A 24,803-nucleotide genomic window follows, 5' to 3' on the forward strand; every position below is an offset into this window, starting at 1 on the left:
TTTCTTTTCATCTCCAGGAAAGTTTTCTCTCTTTTTAAATTTTTGTGTCTCCTAGTAACATTAAATCTGTGTTTTTGTAGTAGTCTTTTAATTGACTTTCTTGATTCCGGTTTTTCATTGCTTTGATTTGAGCTATACACCTTTGTATAGGAAAAAAACAACTGTTTTTCTCTATATTCACACTCCATGCATCAGTGACCAAATGTGTGGGATTCTCCCCATACTGAGCAATTATCCAATTCTCTGCAGACACCAACTCTACATCTTATAATCCAATTCAATTCTGACACCAACCAGAGTTAGCATGGACCCCATGGGTTAAGAACTCAGTTTCACAAGACTTTCTTCTACTCTTCAGGTGCCAATTGCAATTAGTAAGTCCCCAGGTTACCTATAACTTCTATCTGACTTGGCTACAAATTGGATGTTCCCATGACCCTCTCCTCAGATTTGATAATTTGCCAGAGCATTTCACAGAACCCAGGAAAACAGTTTACTTACTAATGTTAATGTATTGCAGAGGGTATTTTAAGGATACAGTTAAACAGCCAGAGGAAGAGATATTTAGGTCAAGGTCTGGAAGGGCCCCAAAACATGGAAGCCTCTGTGCCCCACCCTCCCAGCAGGTAGATGTGTTCTCCAACATGTAAGCTCTCTGCACCCCATAGTCCAGGGATTTCTATGTCGACTTCATCACATAGGCATGTTTGATTAGTCATCTCCAGCCCTTCTCTTCTTGCCAGAGGATGGGGTGCAAGAGCTGTTGTTCCAAGCTTCTAATTATAGTTTGGTGTTTCTGGTGATCAGCCCATATCTAGGAGCTCACAAAAATTGCCTCATTACAATAAATGATGCTCCTATCAGCCAAAAAATTCTAAGGGATAGAAGCTCTGTGTCAGGAACTGGGTCAAAGACCAAATATTAGAACAAAAGATACACCCAGCACCCCTACTGGTCAGGAAATTACAAAGATTTTAGACACTCTATGCCAGAAGCCAGGGGCAGAGACCAAACATTTAATTTTTGTTATGTCACAACCTTACCAGGTAAATCTTCCTGAATCAGAATTTGATTCATATTCTCCAGCTGGTCCCATCCTTAGCCTTCCTGGCCTCTCAAGCTTTAATGGACCTTCCATTGTTCATTGATTCAAGTTCAAAAGCTTAAACTTCTGACCTCTGCAATCTGTCCCCATCTATTCCTCAAATCATTTGTTCTTTAGTAGCAATAATATTTCTGTTGATCTTTATGGTTTTCTGCATTGTTTTTGTGTCCTGAATTGAGTTCTATTAACCCCTCATCTTCATTTTGTTTGCTTGTTTATTTAGTAAGTAAACAGTTTTCAACATCTCCTGTAATTCTAACAGGAGGTAAGTGATTCCCACTTGGTAATTTACCTGCCTTACAGGTAATGTGTTCTCCGTCTACCCCAAACACAAGCTGCTCCATCTCCACACCCAACTCCCAAACATGATGGTTTCCTGAAGGTAAATGTGACCTTGCTCATAAAAGTGCACTTCTTTTTATTTATAATCATTTTTTTTATAAGAGACTATGCTCTGCTAGTACTTTTTGGTCTACTGTTTTTTTGTTTGTTTGTTTGTTTGTTTTCTTTCTTTAACATAGGCTTTCTGGGCAGGTAATCTGTGAGGCAGACTGCCATGTCACTCACTACCTTCTTACACAAATTACTGCACACATAGTGAATGGTATACTCTGGGGCCTCTCCTGGCTTCTTACCTTTCTGCTTTCACAACAGTTCAGTCTCTACTTTCCTAAGTATGAAAGGATTTCTTTATGTGTGCATGTATTTGATGCCCAAGGCCCTAGTCTTTAGCTAGAATTTTAAAGCTGGCTCATGCTTCTGTGTTATGTGAAGAAATAATTAAGGATGCACCTACAAGGTTTCTGTACTCTGCAGGGTCCGGAAAGAAAGGAAGTGCTCTGATGGAAGTCCTCCTGGGTCTGGACACCTTTCATTGCACCAAGGCTGTTGTCCTCTGAGAGTTTTATATTAAACTTTCTTTTATCCAACTCCCCTGGTTGATTTTCTAATCATCTGAGTTTTAATAAATATAATTTCCTTTGTTTGTTCTGCCTGTAAAATACATTTTTAACAATTGTTTGAGTTTTACAGCTTAAATATTTATTTTGGCCTATTCTTTCTACTAAATTTTAAACATTGTTTAAATTATCACTTTTCCTAGAAATTACATGTTGCTTCCTGAGGATTTTAATAGAGAATAAGAACATAGTAAATATGAACTAATTTGCAAAACACCAGTTGATATTGTAACATTTTATGCATACATTTTTTTTCTTCCCTTCTAACATGATTGGAAGCTTCATGTAGGTAATCATCAATCATATTTTATATATTTTTTTGTATCCATCACTAGCACCTAATTGGGCCATGGAGATAGTAGACAGTAAATATTTGTTGGCTTTTTGGTTCAGAAACACAATCAACCAGTGTTGAAAATGGACTTTTCATAACCTTCAGCTTCAAAGAAATCATACTAATTTATTGAACTTAGAATTTAACCAAACCTCATTTTTTTATTGCTTTCTATAGAACAAACTTTTGGTTCTCTCCACCTCTCCAAATTTGAATGAAATTCTGTTGGTTTGATCTTGACTATTAGATAATAATCTAGATCTCCACATGTTAATAGGAATGAAGTGTTAACTTGCCCTACTTACTGTTAATGATTTCATCTAGTACCATACAGCTAGGAAATAATGAATAATCTTGTCCCTTGAATTTATAATAAATACATTTCAACTATCTTCTATACAGAGGCTTATCTGTAATTTTTAGAGATCAGACTAAAGCTACAGGCTCTTTGGAAGGTGTGTCTGTATACTTTCAAAATGTTTGATTAGGGAAGTTACTCAAAAAATGTATCTTTTTGCTAATAAATAAAAGTATAATAATGAATCCTGGAAGGAAAAATTGGAGATGAATTTAGAATGTTATATATGCAACTGAAATTTTGAGTTAACAATTTAGGTAGTATTAAGGCAAAACACTTGAAAAGTCCACATGAAATCCATGTCAAATAATTGTTAGGAAATAGAAAAGGCATGTTAATATGCATGACATCTTCATGAAACCAAGTCATTTATTTTCTGATCTACTCTGAACTTCAGAATGGGGACAAGATTTAAACTTCCGAATCTGAAGCTTTTTAAAAAGCAAAAAAGTTTGCATGAAAATTTTATTTAACTTAAAGTTGAATCAATATGAAATAATATTCATTGCAAGTAAGTCAAATCATAAATATTGTAATGCCTCTGCTAATCCTGTGCTTGCTGCCATAAAGTAGACATGAAAAATAAAATAATAAGGCAAGTATTTGTTCTCACAGTTTATTCCTATTAAAGGAAAAAAAATTTTAAACACTAAAAAGTGAAATAATAAAATAAAAAAATCCCTTAAGATTAAAAACAGAAGACACATCACAGGGCAATATTTATTTGCAAACATATTCTTTGATCTAGTCCTGTGTTTAACCATATGTCATTCCCTTCTTTTTTCCCTCCCTCCCTTCTCTCCCCCAACATGGCTGAGCATCTTCTGCATGTCAGGCTCTGTGCAGGATATAGGGTGACAAAGAAGAACAAAACCCAGCTTCTGACCTCAAGTGCAAAGTGTAATTAAAATCTGCAAGAATCCTCATTTGACAGCTCAAACATCCCAACAACAAGAGCTGGAAGAAGGGGATTGTCTCTCCTCACTAATGATCTTTGGGTTCTTAGAGGACTTTTAGTCCCATCCATGGTGTCTCCCAGTCATAAAACCTGTTGATTATGGATTGTAGCCTGCCCTATACATCTATGCTGGACATCTTCATGGAACCAAGTTAATTTTTCTAATTCAGCTTGAGCTTCAGAATGGGGACAAGATTTAAATGAAGTGAACTATTTAGGAGGCAATAGGGGCATTACTTATGTAGCAATACTAAACAAGACAAAGAGGTTAAATCAGAACTCAAACTTTAGATTATGTTGTCTCAAGGTCATTTTCATTAGTCTAAAATATTCTGAACTTCACCAATCACTAAGTGTTGTTACTCCTGAAGTCTTGGGAAACAATGTGGATCAACAAGACTTAGAATTAAATGAAGGAAAATCTACTGTGGGTAAGGAATGTGTATCTTAAGGGAAATAATGGTACTCCCTAAAGTTATCATGACCTACATGTAAAGAAATCGTATAATTCCTGGCACACAATAAGTGATCAATAAAAATTATTAAGGGAAATATCTATGTCAAAATGATGTATAGCTTTCAGAAGGCAGATGTGGGAAACTACCTTCAAAGATATTTCCATGCCAGTGACTGTGGCCCAGTCTGAGGAGACAGGTGTCCTCTTATTTCCACACCCAGGTCAGTGTTTATATGTGTGAGGGGTTTCAAGAGATTATTGTGTTTCCATTTTTCGACTTTTATTTCAAGAATGGTATGTCTGGCTGCCTTGCTCCTCTTGGTCCTTCTGGTTCTGATATCATAAGTTGCATGAAAGGGAACTTAGGGCTCTGCTTCTACTTTCTTCCTTATTGGAAAGATTTGCCAGGTTTACTCATTAAGGGATGGTGATGTTCCAGGTGGGCTGCAAGGCTAAGTTTCTTTCCTTTATCTGAAGTGTTTTTAACCCCGTCCTTGGATCCAGATTTTAAGACCACATCCATGGGAGGTTTGACATTGACACTGGAATCAATAGTATTGCCATTCTTCTGATTCTAGTTCCTGAAATGTTATATAGTACTTTCTAAGCCTCTCCATAACCATTCTGTGCTGAAATAATGAAGGCTTTAAAGCAAAGATGCCAGCCTAGTTCAACTCCCAAACATGGAGCTCAGATTAGAGACTGTTTGAAAAGCTGAGTAACCTTAGTGCTGGTGACTTTAAATTCTGAAGTTGCCCATGAGGAGTGTCCAGAGTCTGACTAAACCTGACAGTTTGCTTATTCCTTACGAAAACATTAGGTGTCAGGGCAATGGCTCAACAGAAATGACTCTCACACATTCCTTCAAGTAGGAAGAGGAGAGACATGCAGGTTCCTTTTATGTCTTATTAGGGATATGCCTAAGAGTCCCTGAGAGGCAAAAAGGGGTCATACAGAACACAGGAGTCTCAGCTCACAGTATTATTAATTTGAAGTTTCCTTAAAACTTCCAGGAATCAAGAGTCTTAGGGAAAAAAGGCACAATTTACCCAGAAAACCAGGGCTTACTGGATGAGTGGTAAAGGGAATTGGCGAGGAAGAGACAGGCTCTGCAGGCAGGGAAGTGGACAATTGTGTATTCTTTATGGCTCCAAACCTGGTAAATGACCTTTCTTCTCTCATTCTGTAGTGTTTGTCCCTGATGTACCTTTGGGCTGGCAGCAGCCTACTCTAGCAAATTGTGTTAATTCTGGATTTGTGGGGTGGAGCTTAAACAATTATTACAGTTTGGGTGGAGCATCTGAGGAAACATGTTCCTTGATTTGAAGTTCTGGAATTCAAGTAATTTAGCTTGTTCTTTCAGCTAGAAACAGAAGCAGGGAATATTTCCTAGGTTCTATGTCTTCATACTATTTTTCACTTCTATTTGTTTGTGTTTTGATTTCTATTCCAACTGTTTGACTTTATTTAGGTTTTAATGTTGTAAATGACCTTGACATCTCTTAGGGAGTGGAGGTTAGATATAATGTGATACAATTTCTTTTTCTTTTTTTTGTGTGGTAAGTTGTGTGGTGTCATAACTAATCTGAAAAGTTAAACAGATGTCTTTGAGGAAAGAAAACTGAGATTATACTATAAGCATTTAGTTAATATTCTGGTTGCTCAGGCAAAAATCTTAGTCATGTTTGCATCCTTTCTCTTCCTCACATCCCACATCCAAATCACCAGCAAAGCTCCAGGCTTTAATCCCAAATATCTCCCAAATCAACCTTTTCTCACCACCTCCAGCAAAATCATCCTTGCCCAGGCGTTGAAAGAAAGCTGGGATTTGCAATGGTCTTCTAACTTATCACCTTCATTTCACTCTGTCTCTTCCCCATTCTCAACCCATAGCCAGAATGGTCCTTTTAAAACCTAAAGGATCATACGATTTTTTCATGTTTCTCATCTCTCTTAGAATAAAAACCTAAATGCTTATTATGGCCTATAAGGCTAGGGCTGAAACCTGATTGATCTGAGCTAACCAGCTGCCCCTCCCCAGCTTGATCCTTCTGCTACTTAAAACTCATTGATGACAACATACATCTACCTTGAAACATCAGGGTTTCACCCTTTTCCCCAAATATCTTCATGACTTGGTCCTTCACCTCCTTCAGCTCTGCGCTAAATGTAATTTCCGCAGTGCCTTTCATGATCATCTGACATCTGATATCACCATACTCCTTGCCAAGCCACTCTGCCTCCTTTACGTTTCTCCTAGCACTTATTAGTGCTTCACTATACTTGTTAGTCTCTCTTGTTAGCAATGTCTGTAGAGACCTTTCTCACTGATTTATCCCCAGATACTAGTCAGTTTCTGACACATTGTATGTTTCAACAAACAGCTGTTGACTAAACATTGACTAAGTTAATAATCAGGGTTAGTCTTCTACAGAGAAGTAGATGTAACCACTGAGAGAAAAAAAGTTGGGTCTACTACTCTCTCCTTGTTTACTCACCTATTTTATCCAAGTCTTATTAACATGAGGTTGCATTCCACAGTTAAAAGGAAAAATTAAATACTAGTTAGCTGCCATGGTTGCTGTTCAGGAAGGGGTCCTGGACCTCTGTCAGGACAGCCATGGGACTTGTGACCAATTGGTATAAGTCATAATTCATATACAGATCTGATATATAAGCCCAATACTCCATTATAGTCTACAATTTTGCCTAGGGCTAGCCATGAAAAAAATGTGCCCTTTTGTATACAAAGTTATTGGCCTATTTCTTTCTCTAGTGCATCAAAAGTTATGAATATACACATACCCTAATCACTGGGATTATACATACTGAGATCATACCCAATGGGACAGATAAAATCTTTCTCCAACTGTGGCTATGGTAATTGTTTCTTTTCCTGGCCACATCATTTTGGACTTCTGGTTTGCTGACTCATTTCCTGTGTTTCATATTGTTCTTTTCTATAATGCTTTCTCACATCATGGAGTTTTACATTAATTGGAGAATATTTTTATTTGTATAATGGCAGACCACTAGAAGTTCAGATTTTAAATACAAAGCTATCTATAGTGACTATTGCTATAGATTCAGTCATCTGTCTTCTAAATTGCCCAGACTTTGAGGTTTTTCAAAACACTGGTGAATGTTTTTCCTTGACTATAATATAAAATGGTAATAATAATATCTACCAAAGAGGACTGTAGTGAGATTTAAATTAGATAATCCCCATGGAGCTTTTAGAAGAGTAGTTGGCACAAGGTAAGCCATCTATTGTTAATTACTATTGTTTACTTCAGTAGTAAGGTGACATTGTCTGTGTTCTTTGCTTTTCTTCTCTGTATTTGAGGATGTATGTGTGTTGGGAGGAAGAGTGAGACCCTATTCTGCTTTATGGCTAGAAAAGCAATTTCTGGATTGAATCCAATCAGTGAAATGATTCCTTTTTTGGGAAATTATGATTTTTGTGGCATTTCTGTTATAACACTATTGACTAGAGGACTCATTTTGAGTGCTGCCTCAGCCTTCTTGGATTTTCATTTTAGACAGTTTACATTTTCTGTCTGCTATGCAGCATTTGTTTATGGGATTCAGTTTAGCTCCACAGATGTTCACTGATCAACTGCTATTGATTGGATGCTAGGGATACAATGGCGATTGACACAATACCCCCACCTCAGAGATCTTATAGTATCCTGGGGTTTTGCTTTTTGCCACATCTTTCTCAAGTCTGTGAACCAGGAGACCACATCATTATAACCTGGAAAAATCAGTGCCAGCTCATTGCTGGATTTGACTCAAATCAGCAACCCATACTCATTTAATCCCACATAGTTCCTAATGACATCAGTGGGAATTTTGAGGGTGTATCTGAGAAGAATTTTGTTCACTCTTTGCATTCTTTCTAAGTATAAGCATATGTACCCAGGAAGTTTGATGCTTATCTGTTCTTCCTCAGGCTTCAACATGCCAGCCACCCACTGCTGTGGAACTGTTGAGAACACTTGAGACACATGGTTCTTCAGAATGAGATAAAGAGCTAGAAGAAATTTATAAATTATTAGATCTAAAATGAACCCATGGAGATTATCCTGCTGCCAGGTTCTAGAATCTAGCTCAAACTATGCATTTGACTGATGAGTTACATTAATGAGGCTCTCAGAGACTGCTCAAGGACGCCCTGTGACATCTCAAGGGTCACCCAGCTGGCTGTGGTTTAGGCAGAACTAAGAGTTACATCTTCTTTTAACACAGTTTTTCGTAACTGTGGAGTGTCTCAGTATTTCAGTTCTCAACTTCTGTGATGCTGTCAGCTATTATTCTATTTATCTTAAAAGTCTCAATATTGGCAATATGACTTCCTTAAAGCCAGAGTTGCTAAAGAATTAGGAAAATGATTTAATTTGCCATGAAAAAGATGTGACTATTAACACCTCTTAGGGAATTTCTTTCCTCTATTAGGCTTTTACAAATGTAAAATGTATTCATTATTCAAATGTGCTATGTGAAGGTGCTTGGGAATTAGTACGCTTAAATTCTATGTCATTGCCCTAGGTCTCTTTATGCAGTGCTTGGACTCTATGCAGTCTTTGGAGGGGAGAGAAAAGAGATGGGAGTTATGGAATGGTCAGTGGATGAAGAGCTAGTTCTTTTGCAATTAAGATTCAAAAAAACAAGATGGAACTGCTTCCTGCTTTATATTTTGCCCAGTTAATTACCTATGTTCCCAAATTATAATCTAACATAACATAGAATTTTTCAGAAGGAGGGAGCCTTAGAGACCATTAAGTCAAAAATTGGAAGAAAGGAGACTAACTGAATATCATCCCCTGTAGGAAGATAAGATGCTAATTTTTAGAGGCACTCAGCCTCTAAAATCAATTTTTCTTAACATTGAGAATTATTGAGTGGCTGGAAAAGCATCTTACTCTATGAAATATAGTCACTGTTTAGTGCCTTTCCATTTTATTTACTATTTAAAGCATACAACAGCTAGTTAACCAACTACTTATAAAATATATTTAATGTTTAGAGGCACTCAATGTGGTTATAAAATGATTTTTAAGGGTATACAAATGTGGTACATTAACCACATTTCATGAACTATGGTTCCCTCTGGAAAAACAAAAACGTTTTCCCTGGCATCCTGCAGCATCTCATCCTGAAGTTTGTAAATGGCCCATACTGCTCAAACTGGCTGCCTCACTGGCTTTTGATGCCAGCCACTTTAGAGCACACACCAGAAAGATCAATATAACCCCTACATAAGTGATAGAGCACCGTGCACTCAAAGGCTGTTAGACTCTCCGATAAAGAACGGCTTGACAGATGCAGTGAAATTAAGCAGCATGCACAAAACCCGAGTAAAGAGGTTGTAGGGCTGTAGTCTTTTCTCAGTGCACAGTGGATTGATGGGTGCGCCGTGACACAAGATGCATTGAGATGAGACTTGTCCCTGCCATGTGTATGCATTAGCGAGTTTACGGTCTATGAAAACATAGGGAGAGTCTAACAAAGGATGGGATAAGAATGGAGCCTTTTTCAAAGGAACCTGCTTCAGAGAATTATGATAAGCGAGACATAAGAGGACCTAGCATAAACTTAACAGTGAGGAAATGTTCAACACTATTTATTTTCAGGCAATATCCTAGTTCCCTGAAAACACTCTACATCACAATGTACTAATCTCTATCTTTCATTATTAAAATTCCATGGCATTGATTATTGAGAAAATGTGATGGAAATGTTGCTTTCAATTTCCCGTTCATGTAATGAAGCTGAATGTGTGATGATGTTCATTTTGTCTTGTTTACTTTGCATGTACTCCTGCTGCATGCAGCCTGGCAAAAGGGTTTCTACCCCAAGAATACGCCACACTATAGCTGGGGAAAGGATGCAAAGACAGAGATTTAGGGCAGCCTGCAGTAAACCCATACTTTGATTTGTCATATAGAGGGGCAGTAATACTAGAAGGGGTAGTCAATGTAAAGTTCTAACCAAAGATAGTTGATGGGGAGGTAGACCAATTCTTAACCAAAAGTTTTTTTAAAAGCATAAACTATAAAGAAGTAGATAATGTTAAGGAATAAAAATAGACAATAAAAATTGTTTAGTGGGAGCTGTAGCTTACAGTGCAATGTGTTTCAGTTCTCTGGGCCACTTCAAAACGTGCTAGACGGGAGTTCCAGTTTTGGTTCAGCATGTAAGAAGCTTGGAAGTCATCACTCCATTCTAACAGTTAAAATACTGAATAAACTGAAAGGCAACAAATCTTACATCCCTCAGAGAATTGAGAACACAGGGCAAACCACTATCCCCCAAATTGGGGACAGACCGGCAAATACAGAAAGCACAACTTAAAGGAGAATAAACCTTGTGGGACCTGGTTCAAGAGAGAAAAACTTAAACTGTAATTGACTAATTGCTGAAGACTCAGTATGAACAAATCTAAATGCCAAAAACTCCAGGGGAGCCCAGTTTTTGGTGAGCACCATGTTTTCTAGGTTCTACTTTCAGGAGCTCTACCAGGTTCTCACAGTAAAAAGGAAAGAAATATTCCCTATGCGTTCTGCATGGAGAGGGAAAAAGCAGCCATTGTGAAATATGCTCAGAGAATTCTGTCCTTCCTAACAAGTGCTGCCCTCAAGAGAAACTATTTTGCTGGAACCTAATCTACCGGGGTTTTATCAGAGCCTAACTGACATCAAAGAAGGGAAGTACCCAACCCCAGCCCCCTCTAAGCCATCCTGTCCCACTAAGTGGGGGCAAAAACTTAGAAGCACTTGTGAAGATTATAGCCCAGCAATATAGCCTCATTATATGACTGAGACCTAATTACAGGATCATAGCATGCTTCCCCTCCCAACATACCTTACTACCATATAACTAAAAGCTTATTTACTGCAGTTCCTTTTACCTAGTACATCATGTCCAGCTTTCAACAAAAAACTACAAGGCATACTAAAAGGCAAACAACAACAACAACAACAACAACAAAAAAAAAAAAAAAAAAAAAAACCAAAAACCCCACAGTTTGCAGAGACAGAAGAAGCTCAGAACCAGACTCATATATAGTAAGGATTTTGATATTATCAAGCCCGTAATTTAAAACAACTATGATTAATATGCTACGGATTCTAACAGAAAAAGGTAGACAACACTCAAGAACAGATAGGCAATTCAGCAGAAAGATGGAATTCTAAGAAAGAATCAAAAAGAACTGCAGAAGCCAAAAACACTGTGACAGAGATGAAGAATGCCTTTGATGGTGTGATTAGTAGATTAGACATATCTGAGGAAAGAATTAATGAGCTTGAGGATATGTCCACAGAAACTTCCACAACCAAAAAGCAGAGAGTGGAGTGATATAATTAAAATATTGAGAAAAAAAGAAAAAAAAAACAAAAAAAAAACACCAACCTAGAATTTTGTATCTTGTATGTTATTCTTCAAAGTGAAGAAGTACATAGTTGATTGTATCATGCTTCACTTTATAGCAATTTGCAGATACTATGATTCTTGCAAATTGAAGGTTTGTGGCAATCCTGCACTGAACGTCTATCCATGGTATTTTCCCAACATGTGCTCACTCTGTGTCTCTGTGTGATATTTTGGTAATTCTCACAATAATTCCTTTTATCATTATTATTATATCTGTTATGGTTATTTATGATCAGCAATCTTTGATTTTACTACTGCAATTGTTTTGGAATGCCATGAACTGCACTCATATAAGAGAGCACGTTTAACTGATAAATGTCGTGTGTGCTCTGCCTGCTCCACTGACTCGCCATGCTCCCATCCCTCTGCCTCATTCTCAGGCCTCCATTTTCTCTGAAGCACAATATTTAAATTAGGTCAATTAATAACCCTACGATAGCCTCTAAGTGTTCAAGTAGAAGGAGGAGTTGCAGGTCTCTCACTTAGAATCAAAAGCTAGAAATGATTAAACTTAGTAAGGAAGGCAAGTCAAAATGTGAGGTAAGTTGGAAGGTACGCCTTTTGTGTTAAACAGTTTAGCCAATTTGTGAATGTAAAAGTTCTTGAAGAAAATAAAAACTGCTACTCCAGGGAACACATGAATGATAAGAAAGCAAAACAGTCTTACTGCAAATATGGAGAAAGTCTTAGTGGTCTGGATAGAAGATCAAACCAGCTACAACATTCCATTAAGCCAAAGCCCAATCCAGAGCAAGCCTGTAATTCTCATCAATTTTTTTGAGGGCCAAGAGAGGTGAGGAAGCTGCAGAATAAAAGTAGAAAGCTAGTGGATCTAGCAAAGACAATGATGAAGGTGGACATATTAAACAACAGATTTCCATTGTAGAGGGAAGAGCCTTATACTGGAAGATGCCATTTATGATTTTCATAGCTAAAGTCAATGTCTGTCTTCAAGGCTACAAAGGACAGGGAAAATCTCTTGTTAGGGACTAATGTTGGTGGCTTGAAGTTAAAGCCAATGATTACCATTCTGAAAATCCTAGAGCCCTTAAGAATCATGCTAAATTTACTCTGGCTGTGTTCTGTAAATGGAACAACAAAACTTTGATGACAGCACATCTCTTTACAGCATGGTTTTCTTAATATATATTTTAAGCCCACTGATGAGACCTATTGCTCAGAAAAAAGATTCCTATCAAAATATTACTGCTCATTGACAATGCACCTGATCATCCAAAAGCTACAATGGAGATATATAAACAGAATAATGTTGTTTTCATGACTACTAACATAACATCCATTCTGCAGCTCATGGATCAAGAAACAATTTCAACTTTTAATTATTATTTAAGAAAGACATTTCATAAAGCTAGAGTTGCCATACATAGTGATTCCTCTGATGGATCTGGGAAAAATAAACTGAAAATGTTCTGGAAAGAATTCACCACTTTAGATGCCATTAAGAATATTCTTTATTCATGGGAAGATGTCAAAATATCAACATCAACAGGGGTCTGGAAGAAGTTGATTCTAACCCTCATCGAAGACTGAAGGGTTTAAAACTTTAGTGGAGGAAGCAACTGCAGAAGTGGTAGAAATAGCAAGGGAACTAGAATTAGAAGTGGAGCCTAAAGATGTGACTCCATTGCTCTAATCTCATGATAAAACTTGAACAAATGAGGAGTTGATTTTTATAAATGAACACAGAAAATAGTTTCCTGAGATGGAAACTTCTCCTCGTGAAGATGCTCTGAACGTTGTTGAAATGACAATAAAATATCTAAAATATTACATAAACTTAGTTTACAAAGCAGTAGCAGGGTATAAGAGTATTGATTAAATTTTGAAAGAAGCTCTACTGTGAGTAAAATGCTGTCAAACAGCATTGCATGCTACGGATAAATATTTTGTGAAACAAAGAGTCAATTGATACAGCAAACTTCAATGTTGTATTTTAAGAAATTGACACAGCCACCTCAACCTTTAGCAACTACTACCCTGATCAGTCAGTAGCCATCAATATGGAGGCAGGACCTTCCACTAACAAAAAGATTACAACTTGCTAAAGGCTCAGATGCTAGCTAGCATTTTTTTGGCAATAAAAACTTTTAAATTAAGTTATGTCCATTGGGTTCTTTAGACTTACTTCTATTGCACACTTAATGGACTATAGTAGGGTATAAACCTAACTTTTGCACGCACTGAGAAACCAAAACTTTCATGACTTGCTTTGAGACATTCGCTTTATTGTGGTGGTCTGGAACCAAACCCACAATATCTCTGAAGTATGCCTGTTAAGACTTTCCCAAACAAACAAAAATAGAGAAAATTTGTTGCCAGTAAACCTGCCTTGCAAAAAATGTTAAAAGAAGTTTTTCAGGGGCCGGGTGCGGTGGCTCAGGCCTGTAATCCCAGCACTCTGGGAAGCCGAGAAGGGCGGATCATGAGGTCAGGAGATCGAAACCATCCTGGCTAACATGGTGAAACCCCGTGTCTAGTAAAAAATACAAAAAACTAGCCGGGCGAGGTGGCGGGCGCCTGTAGTCCCAGCTCCTCGGGAGGCTGAGGCAGGAGAATGGTGTAAACCCGGGAGACGGAGCTTGCAGTGAGCTGAGGTCCTGCCACTGCACTCCAGCCTGGGCGACAGAGCGAGACTCCATTTCAAAAAAAAAAAAAAGAAGTTTTTCAGAGAGGGATAATAATATAGGTCAGAAATTTTGCTTTACATAAAGAGCATCAGAGAAGGAATACGTGAAGGTAAAACAAAAACTTATTCTTCTATTCTTAATTGGTTGAATATACAACAGTTTGTTAATAATAGCAGGCTGGACACGGTGGCTCACGCCTGTATCCCCAGTACTTTGGGAGGCCAAGGTGGGCGGATCACAAGGTCAGAAGATCGAGACCATCCTGGCTAACACAGTGAAACCCTATCTCTACTAAAAATACAAAAAATTAGCTGGGCATGGTGGCACGCGCCTGTAGTCCCAGCTACTCGGGAGGCTGAGGCAGGAGAATCGCTTGAACCCAGGAGGCGGAGGTTGCAGTGAGCCGAGATCATGCCACTGCACTCCAGCCTGGGCTACAGAGCGAGGCTCCGTCTCAAAAAATAAAAATAAAAATAAATAATAATAATAATAATATTATTGGTAATGGCAATAATGTATTTAGTGTTTGTAACTTACGGATAACCTTGCACTATCCATGAGGTAGTACAGTGTTACTCAAAAGTAGATTTGGATTAGATGCAAATGTATATTGAAAATGCCAGAGCAACTACTAAAAAAAGTAAATAAATAAGTAAGTATACTGTAGTTGATATGCTAAGCAAAAAAAAAAGGATCACATACAAAATGCTAAATTAAACCACAAAAGGCAAAAAAAGAGTGGAAGAACAAAAAACAATGAATAGAATGCAGTAACAAATAAGGAAGATATTAATCCAACAATATCAATAATTAAACATCAATTGTCGTGAACACCAATGAAAGAAGATTGTCAGAATGGATCAAAAGACCCAACTATATATTTTCTACAAGAAATGCACTTTAAATATAAATACACATCAAGATTAAACATAAAGGGATGGAGAAAGATATAATAACTCGAATCAAAAGAAAACTCAGTAGCTACATTAATTTCAGAGAGAGCAGACTTCAAAGCAAGGAATGTTATCACAGATAAAGACGGACTTTACATAATGATAAAAGGACTCAATTCTCCAAGAAGACGTAACAATCCTTAAAGTGTATGCACCGAACAACAGAGCATGAAAATACACGAGCCACAAACTTATAAAACTCCGAGGAGAAACAGATGAATACACTATTTTAGTTGGAAACTTCAACACCCATCAGTAATGGACAGATTCAGCAGGCAGATAATCAGTAAAGACATAGTTGAACTCAACAGCACTATCGATCAACTGCATATAAATGACATCTATAAAATACTTCATCCAACAACAGCAGACGACACATTCTTCTCAAGCTCACATGGAACATTCACCAAGACAGACCACATTCTTGGCCATAAAATGCACCTCAACAAATTTAAAAATAAAAATCATACAATGTTTGCTCTTAAATCCCCCAGTGAAATTAAGCTAGATACCAGTAACAGAAAGGTAGCTTGAAGATCCCCAAGTACTGGAAGATTAAACAACCCACTTGTAAATAACACTTGGATCAAAGAAGAAATCTCGAGAAATATCTCAAAGACAATATCGTCAATATGTTAGTTCTTCCTAACTTCATCTATAGATTCAATGTAATTTCAAGGGAAATTGCAGCAAACTATTTGTGGACATTGACAGAGTGATTCTAACATTTACATGGGGAAGCAAAAGACCCAGAGTAGCCAACACAATATTGAAGGAAAACTAAGTCAGAGTACTGACACTACTTGACTTCAAGCCTTACTACAAACTTCCAGTAGTCAAGATAGTGTAGTATTGGCAAAAGAATACACAGGTCAATAGAACAGAATAGTGAACCCAGAAATAGATACCCACAAATACAGTCAACTGATATTTGGCAAAGGAGCAAAGGCAATATGATGGAGAAAAGACAGTCTTTTCAACAAATTGTGCTGAAGCAACTGGACATCTGCATGCAAAAATAAATACATAAATCTGGCACCACCTTATACTTTTCAGAAAAACTCCAAAACACTGATAACAGCAAATGATTCCAAGGATGTGGATGGGAATGCAATATGGTATAGCCACATTGAAAGACAGTCTGGCAGTTTCTTACAAAACTAAACATACTCTTACCACATGATCCAGCAGTTATAGTCCTTGATAATTATTCAAATTATATTTTATTTACAAAAAACCTGCACACAGATGTTCATAACAGTTTTATTCATAATTGCCAAAACTTGGAAAAAACCATAATGTCCTTCACTAGGTGAATAAACAGTGGTACATCCAGACAATGGAATATTATTCAGCCCTAAAAAAAATGAGTTATTGGATACAAAAAACAGAAAGAATGAATAATACCTACTATTTGATAGCACAGCAGGGTGACTATAGTCAATAATAACTTAATTGTACACTTTACAATAACCAAGAGTGTAACTGGGTTGTTTGTAACGCAAAGCATGAATGCATAAAGGGATAGATACCCCATTCTCCATGATGTGATTATTCCACATTGCGTGCCTGTATAAAAACATCTCATGTACCCCATAAATATATACTCACAAAAATTAAAAATTAAACATAAATGAGTTCTCAAGCCATGGAAAGACAGGCTGGGAACTTAAATTCCTAATCAAAAGAGCCCAGTTTGAAAAGGCTACATATTGTATGTCTACCTATATATCATTTTGCAAAAAACAAAACTATGGAGACAGTTATAAATCCATGGTTTCCAGGGGTTGGTGAGCAGGAAGGATGCAGAGACAGAGCAGAGAAGATTTTCAAGACAGCGAAACTATTCTGTATGATACTATAATGATGGATGATACATGCCATTATACATTTGTCAAAACCCACAGAATGGAGAACATTAAGAAGGAACTCTAATGAACTATGGTGTTGGGGTGATAACGATGTGTTAACGTAGCTTCATCAAAGACAACAAATGTACCAAACACGTGGGATGCTGATAGTGGGGGAGGCTTTGCCTGTGTGAAATCAAAAAAGTATATGGAAACTCTCTGTACTGTCCACTCAATTTTGCTGTGAACCTACAATTGCTCTAAAAATTAAATTCTAGGTCAGGTGCCCTGGCTCACACCTGTAATCCCGACACTGTGGGAGGCCTAGGCAGGAGGATTGCTTGAGTCCAGGACTTTGAGAACAGCCTGGGCAATATGGCGAGTCCCCATCTCTACAAAAAATTTTAAAAGTTCGACAGGCATGGTAGTGCATGCCTGTGGTCCCAGTTACTTGAGAGGCTTGAGGCAAGAGGATCGCTTGAGCCAGTGCACTCTAGCCTGGGCAACACAGTGAGACCCTATCTAAAAAAAAAAAAGTAAAAAGTCTATTTTAAAAAATTTGCTAGGCATTCGATGAACTTTAAAGATCATGTTTCTAACAGAAAATAAACAACCTTGCATTAGTGAATGGAATTTTTTTTTAGGACAAATGCTATGTTGAAGCACAGAGAAATGTAAAGAATCTGTAAGACAACTTAGGTGAAAGCTTTAGATACTCGGTTCTATGAATATACGCAAAAACGAACGGTGAAATGGAAATCTTAATTGAAATGTTTAAGTTCTAAGCATCAAAATTTTTACCTTTTTTTTTGGAAGAATGTCAATGGGAAATACTGCCTGAAGACTTACATTCGGGTATGGCTTAACTTTCTTTTTTTTTTTCTTTTCTTTTTCTTTTTTTGTTTTTTAAGGCGAGGAGCACTTTTATGTAGACTTCATTTCTCTCTAAATGCTTAGAGGAGAACGGCCTGGTGGTCTGGGTCCCTGCTCCCTTCCCAAGAAGTGGCATGGAAGCTCTGGCAAAGAGGAGTGATGTGGCAAGCGGTTCACTGATTAGAGTAGGAAGCGTAAAAAATACCCCCCACCTTGGAAGAGTTGCTCAAGGCCAGGCCCGTGTGATAGTGGTCAGGCAGCCCACTGACCATGCTGGGGAAGACAGGACGTTCTCCCAGGTCTGGCTACTGAAGCCTGGGTGTTCTCGGGACCCCTCTGTGTGTGCGTGTGCGGCTTCGCTGGCTTAGGCGTGGCTCGCTGGGGCGCCACGGACGGTAAGGGGAATGCCCCCTCTCTCGGTGTAGGGCAGAGCTTGTGCGGATGGGGCCCGGCCGCGACCCGCGGCCAACCCTGGCGTTTTCTTCGCTTCTATGTCGGATGTGGCGCGTGGAGGAGTCGCTGGAGAAATGCCGGTCGGAGGGCAGATACGCGACCTGGCGGCGGGGAGGGAAAGGCGGTCGAGCCCAGGGAAAGAACGAAGTGGGCGGTCGGGGGGAGCGGAAGTCTCCTCTGCCCGCTCGGTCCCCTCGGCCGTGTGGGTCCGCTCGGTCGTCTCGGGGCCGCCTTCGGCCCGCCGGGGCTGCACGTCTGTTGGCGTGGCCATGCCTGACCCACCCGTCCACGGCTTCGCGGCGGGGCAGGTCCACGCCCCAAGCATCTGCCAGGTGGGCCAGCAGCAGCTGGGAAAGGTGGCGGTGCGCGCGCTCGTCCCAGTGCACGCCGTCGGGGAGCCGGTGCCGCGCGGCGTGGCGGAAGTGGAAATGCAGGTCCAGCACGTCGAAGCCGCGCCTCTCCGCCTCGGCGGAGCTGTAGAAGTTGGCCTCCATCACGTCTTCGCGCAGGTGGGCGCGGCGGAGATGGCGCGCGCAAGGGAGGCAGCTTCCCGAGATGGTTTCAGCCACGGGCATGGCCGTGTTCCACAGCAAGAGGCAGGACGTGGGCAGCGCCCAGTCCAGCCGCGCAAACAGGCTCTCCACGTCACGCCGGTAGCTCCTGGGGAAGCCCCGGCCATCCCTGGCCAGGTCCCAGAGGCAGGAGTTCATGACCACCACGTCCGGGGCGGGCTCGGACCTACGCAGCTCCTCCACGACGCGCTCCGCGTAGTGCGAGTACACGCGCGTGAGGAAGTAGAAGCGCACCAGGTGGTGGCCCGAGCGGAACTGGCGCACCTCGCGGTAGTGGCGGCCGTAGTGCATGCGGCCGCTGCTGCAGCCCACCAGCAGCATGTCGCGCTCGAAGCTCAGCTCGCCTTTGGCCTTCAGCTGACTGGAGGACAGCAGGCAGTCCTTCTGCAGCAGGAGCACCAGGTCCTTGTACACGGCCAGCTGGACCGAGTCCCCCATGACCACCACGAACTTGTTGTGCAGCAGCTGCCGGACTTCGCAGGCTCGCAGCTGGGCCATGGCGGCGGAGGCAGGGCGCGCGGCTGAGCTCCCGCCTTTCTTCAGCGCAGATCCCAAGAGGATTCAGGGACCTGCAGGACCGCTAGGTGCAGGACCGCTAGGTGCAGGACCGCTAAGGTCGTCTCTGCTCAGCGCCCGGGCGTGGGCCGAGGAAAGACGCTGGGGTCGCGCCCCTGAAGGCCGCCTGAGCGCAGTTTACTTCAGCCGGGGTGTGACCTCTGAACCACGGAGGCTCCCTTGCAAGTACTGGCTCCACCTGGCGGAGGGGAGGCGCGGAACCCCCGCGGGAGCACCCCGCTAGCCGTGGGGCGGCGAGCGCTCCATTTGGGTGGATCTGTGCTGACTTTCAAGTAGCGCCGCCGCGGACTGCGCTTAGTTTGCTCTCAGTGCCGCCTGCCCACGGCCTTCTCTTTGTTTTACCAGCAGCGGCTCGCCAGTGGAGGCCGCCGTCCAGTGTGGAGGCCGCTTCTTAGTGTTGCCTCTCAGCGTTCCTGTGTCCGGTGGAGAATGTCTTCATCGCCGGCTTGGCTCTCCTTCCGTGCCAACTCCTATCCTGGGGCATTTGGGAAATGCCTCCTCTGGAGGAGGGATGCCATTCCTAGGGGTAGAGCCCGTCCTGGGGACTGACCTGGTAGGTCAGTCTGTTGGCAGAATACTCAGGGCAACCTGTACTGGACTGCTCAACTCTATTTTAGTTAAAATATTTCTTACCAGCTCATGGAGGATTCACATGCACTTATAACAAATAATACAGAGATCACCGTGTACGCTTTACCCATTTCCCCCACCGGTGGCGTCTTAAGTTGTAGTACCTCGGCGCACTCAACATACAGACTCTTTCCTCTGCAAAAGGATGCCTCCCATTGTCCTTCCAGTGCCAACCACCTTCTTCCCCCTCCATTGCCCTGATGCCTGGCAACCACTAAGCTGTTCTACACTTACAGAATTTTGCCATTTCAAGAATTCTATTTAAATGGAATGACATAATATGTAAGCTTGGGGGACTGGCTTTTTTCCCCCTGAAGCATTGTTCTCTGCAAATTCGTTCAGTGTGTTTACTTTGTAAACCCTGACCACCTGTTTTCTGTACTAGGAAGTGAGTTTCCAGTGGTACCAAGGTATCAATACTTTGTTCCCTTTTTATTGCTGAGTACTATTCAATGGTATGGATGGATGTACCATAGTCAGTTTAACCAGTTACCCGTTGAAAGGACTGGAGGGTTTCCACTCAGGCTATTACACATCGCATTGTTACGAGCATTCCTGGGCAGGTTTTTCTACAAACCTAGGTTTTCATTTCTCCAGGATAAACCCAGAACTGCAACTGCTGAGTGGTATAATAGTTATGTATTTATTTAGGGCTTTAGGAAATGCCCAGACTGTTCGCCAGAGCGGCTGTACCATTTTATGTTCCCACTAGTAATGAATTAGTGGCTAATTTCTTTGTTTCTGAGGTGTAGATATGCATATCCTGGATATGTAAAAACCCTGGAATTCTTATCTATATGGAGATGGATATGACTTTCCTGGTTGTATGAACCCTGGTTTCCTTCCTCCTTGGATATGGATGTGTAAGTGTCAAGCTGTGTAACGTAGGCCTCCTTTATCTTTCGGTATGGATGTGAGCTTCTACCCTGTGTAATCCTAGCCTCTTCATCCTTGTTTAGGAATATGAGCTTTCTGCTGAATAAATCTGGACTTCTTTCTCTCCATCCTTGGTTCTGAGTGCAAAATTCTTGGACCTATTTTTTTTTTTTTAAATTTATTTATTATTATTATACTCTAAGTTGTAGGGTACATGTGCATAACGTGCAGGTTTGTTACATATGTATACTTGGGCCATGTTGCTGTGCTGCACCCATCAACTCGTCATTTACATCAGGTATAACTCCCAATGCAATCCCTCCCCCCTCCCCATGATAGGCCCCGGTGTGTGATGTTCCCCTTCCTGAGTCCGAGTGATCTCATTGTTCAGTTCCCACCTATGAGTGAGAACATGCGGTGTTTGGTTTTCTGTTCTTGTGATAGTTTGCTAAGAATGATGGATTCCAGCTGCATCCAAGTCCCTACAAAGGACTCAAACTCATCCTTTTTTATGGCTGCATAGTATTCCATGGTGTATATGTGCCACATTTTCTTAATCCAATCTGTCACTGATGGACATTTGGGTTGATTCCAAGTCTTTGCTATTGTGAATAGTGCTGCAATAAACATACGTGTGCATGTGTCTTTATAGCAGCATAATTTATAATCCTTTGGGTATATACCCAGTAATGGGATGGCTGGGTCATATGGTACATCTAGTTCTAGATCCTTGAGGAATCGCCATACTGTTTTCCATAATGGTTGAACTAGTTTACAATCCCACCAACAGTGTAAAAGTGTTCCTATTTCTCCACATCCTCTCCAGCACCTGTTGTTTCCTGACTTTTTAATGATTGCCATTCTAACTGGTGTGAGATGGTATCTCATTGTGGTTTTGATTTGCATTTCTCTGATGGCCAGTGATGATGAGCATTTTTTCATGTGTCTGTTGGCTGTATGAATGTCTTCTTTTGAGAAATGTCTGTTCATGTCCTTTGCCCACTTTTTGATGGGGTTGTTTGTTTTTTTTCTTGTAAATTTGTGTGAGTTCTTTGTAGGTTCTGGATATTAGCCCTTTGTCAGATGAGTAGATTGCAAAAATTTTCTCCCATTCTGTAGGTTGCCTGTTCACTCTGATGGTAGTGTCTTTTGCTGTGCAGAAGCTCTTTAGTTTAATGAGATCCCATTTGTCAATTTTGGCTTTTGCTGCCGTTGCTTTTGGTGTTTTAGACATGAAATCTTTGCCCATGCCTATGTCCTGAATGGTGAGGGGGAAAATTGGACCTATTTTTAACAGAGGTTAATAAACAATCACCTTTTAAAATATTCCTTATGATTGTCCTATTTATCAGTTAAGACCTTTGTGTGAAACAGCTAATTTTGGAGCCAGTTATTGTAATTTTTAGTTATGACATAAACATTGTGAAAATTGTCAGTCAAAATGCAGTCACTTGTGTTAAAAGTCTCTGACAAATAGAGGTAAGGAAAGCCATGAAGGGAGAATTCTCGTGCATAAATGTCCCAAAGGAAGTATCACAAAAGTGTCCACAAAAACCACAATCTTGCACAAAGGCCATCACAATCTTACAATCTTACACCTCTGTCAGAACATCTGCCCAGCAACTGCCTGTCCACCCTTGGACTGGCACCACCCTTGTTGTTACTGATCCTTGTAGCCAGAATAATTATCTAAAAACAGTGACACAATCCGCATTTTTCCTTTAGAAACCTCTGTCTTCCTTTACTTTCCTGAATACTCGCATAGTTAACTATGGCACATATGTTCTCACTGCAATACCTATTTCTGAATAAACATAATTTCCTTTTGCAGAATCTCCTTCTGTGTTTTCTATTTAGGTTGACAATATAAATTCATGAAAACCATAAAATTCATAAATAGACCGTTATCAAGAATTGTACTTGTCTATACATTAAGGGGACTTTATATGCTTTCATCCTTACCTATTTTATATAAATATATATATAAAATACTAGATATAAATCAATTGGTTTGGTAATTTCTTCTCATATTTTACATATTTTTAATTAGTGGGAGCGTCAAAGCCTTTTGCCTTCACTGCAAATGAAAGCATGATTTGTATTGGTTTAACAACTACTTTTTGACCCCTAAAATCAATTGTTTGTCCTTATTGCCAAGAAAGAAAGCTGAAATTATTCACTAGTGTATGTAAGAATTACCTGAAATTTTATATTATTTCGTGAAAACAAAGTGATTTATTTGTATGTTGCATTTTAAGGGTAATAATTGAATAAAACTAAAGTCAGTTTATAATAACCTACACAATCACCTTTTGTTCAGACTACCTTAATGGACATGCTACCCTCTCTTGGGGAGATTTTGTCACCTTCAGGATAAAATGAAGAAAAAGGTTTTAAACCCAAATTATGGTGATATAGAAGCCTCATACTGTATCTTTTTTTAAATTTTTGGACGGAGTCTTGCTCTGTCACCCAGGCTGGAGTGCAGTGGTGCTATCTCAGCTCACTGCAGCTTCCACTTCCCGGGTTCAAGCGATTCTCCTGCCTCAGCCTCCCAAGTCGCTGAGACTACAGGTGCCCACAACCATGCCCGGCTAATTTTTGTATTTTTAGTAGAGGTGGGGTTTTGCCATGTTGGCCAGGCTGGTCTTGAACTCCTGACCTTAGGTGATCTGGCTGCCTCAGCCTCCCAAAGTGCTGGGATTACACACATGAGCCATCGTGCCCAGCTTCATTCTGCATCTTTAAAATAAACATGTATGGCTAAAGAAGCATTATGTTTATTTGAATGCTATTATAATATTGAAGTTGAAACTTCAATATGATTAAAGGAAAGAAACCAATTTTAATTTCTCTTAAGGGGTTTATTTTTTTTTTTTGCAAAGATGAAGAGGTCTGTCTTAAGAGCACAATGAATAAATACTGTCATTTAACCAGTTAATTTTTACAGCGTTCTTATCTACTTGTTTATCCATATTGAGTTTTTAAAAAATCAGTTAATTTATAGATTTGTGGGTTTTTTTGTGTTGTATAAATACAACCTTAAAAGACATTGTTCTGTGTTGTAATTCCACTCTATGTACAAAGACATTTCATTTTAGGACCAGTAAATGTTAAAGCTAATAGAAAACCATGTCAACATTTACTTTGTTTAACTCATTTTCCAATATTATCATTTTAATTGTTTATTTCCAATGCCTAAAATTTGTTATTAATGATATAAGAATATGCAATATGTTCAATTTAAAGTGTAGCATAATATGAACATACTTTATGATATTTTAAAGTGTTTTTTCAGTATTCTTCAGCATTTTTTCAGTATTTTTCCAGTATTTTTTTCAGTATTTTAAAAAATTGCAAATACATGACCTTAAAAATTCTAGAGAAGAACAAATAAATATTCAATCTTGTATTTACTCCTACCTGTTCTCAAAGATGTGTATCCATCCAGTCCTCTTTTTACAGTGTCACAAATAATTAAATATGTGTATATGCTTTTATATTTTTACATAAAATATCCATAGTATTCTATAACTTACTTTTTCATGTAACATTATATGACAAACATCTACCTTGAGTCAAGTACCCTAGAAAACAGAGCTTAAAGAAAAAGCTGATGTGCTCACTTATTCGCAGGCAAATCCCAGAGAAATAGGAATAAGGGAAGAAAAGAGAACAAATATGATGGGATACATTACTGGGCTGACTATGTGGGTGTCAGTTGCAACTGACTGCATGATCTCATGGGATCATCTTCCCAGATG

The 24,803-nt window shown here is 39.7% G+C and overlaps 1 protein-coding gene and 1 long non-coding RNA gene across 2 annotated transcripts in view; one reads left to right on the top strand and one right to left on the bottom strand.

Moving 5' to 3' along the window:
• Positions 1 to 24,803, top strand: part of LOC126932513 (uncharacterized) — a 133,395-nt gene that overhangs the window by 82,997 nt on the left and 25,595 nt on the right. The window lies entirely within an intron of this gene.
• Positions 16,357 to 20,467, bottom strand: LOC126932511 (PC-esterase domain-containing protein 1B-like). The gene has a single exon (XM_050751385.1). The coding sequence runs from the start codon at positions 19,453 to 19,455 to the stop codon at positions 18,238 to 18,240; it is 1,218 nt and encodes a 405-aa protein (XP_050607342.1). The 5' UTR covers positions 19,456 to 20,467; the 3' UTR covers positions 16,357 to 18,237.

This window comes from Macaca thibetana, chromosome 12, assembly GCF_024542745.1.
Source record: "Macaca thibetana thibetana isolate TM-01 chromosome 12, ASM2454274v1, whole genome shotgun sequence".
Classification (NCBI taxonomy): Eukaryota; Metazoa; Chordata; class Mammalia; order Primates; family Cercopithecidae; genus Macaca; species Macaca thibetana.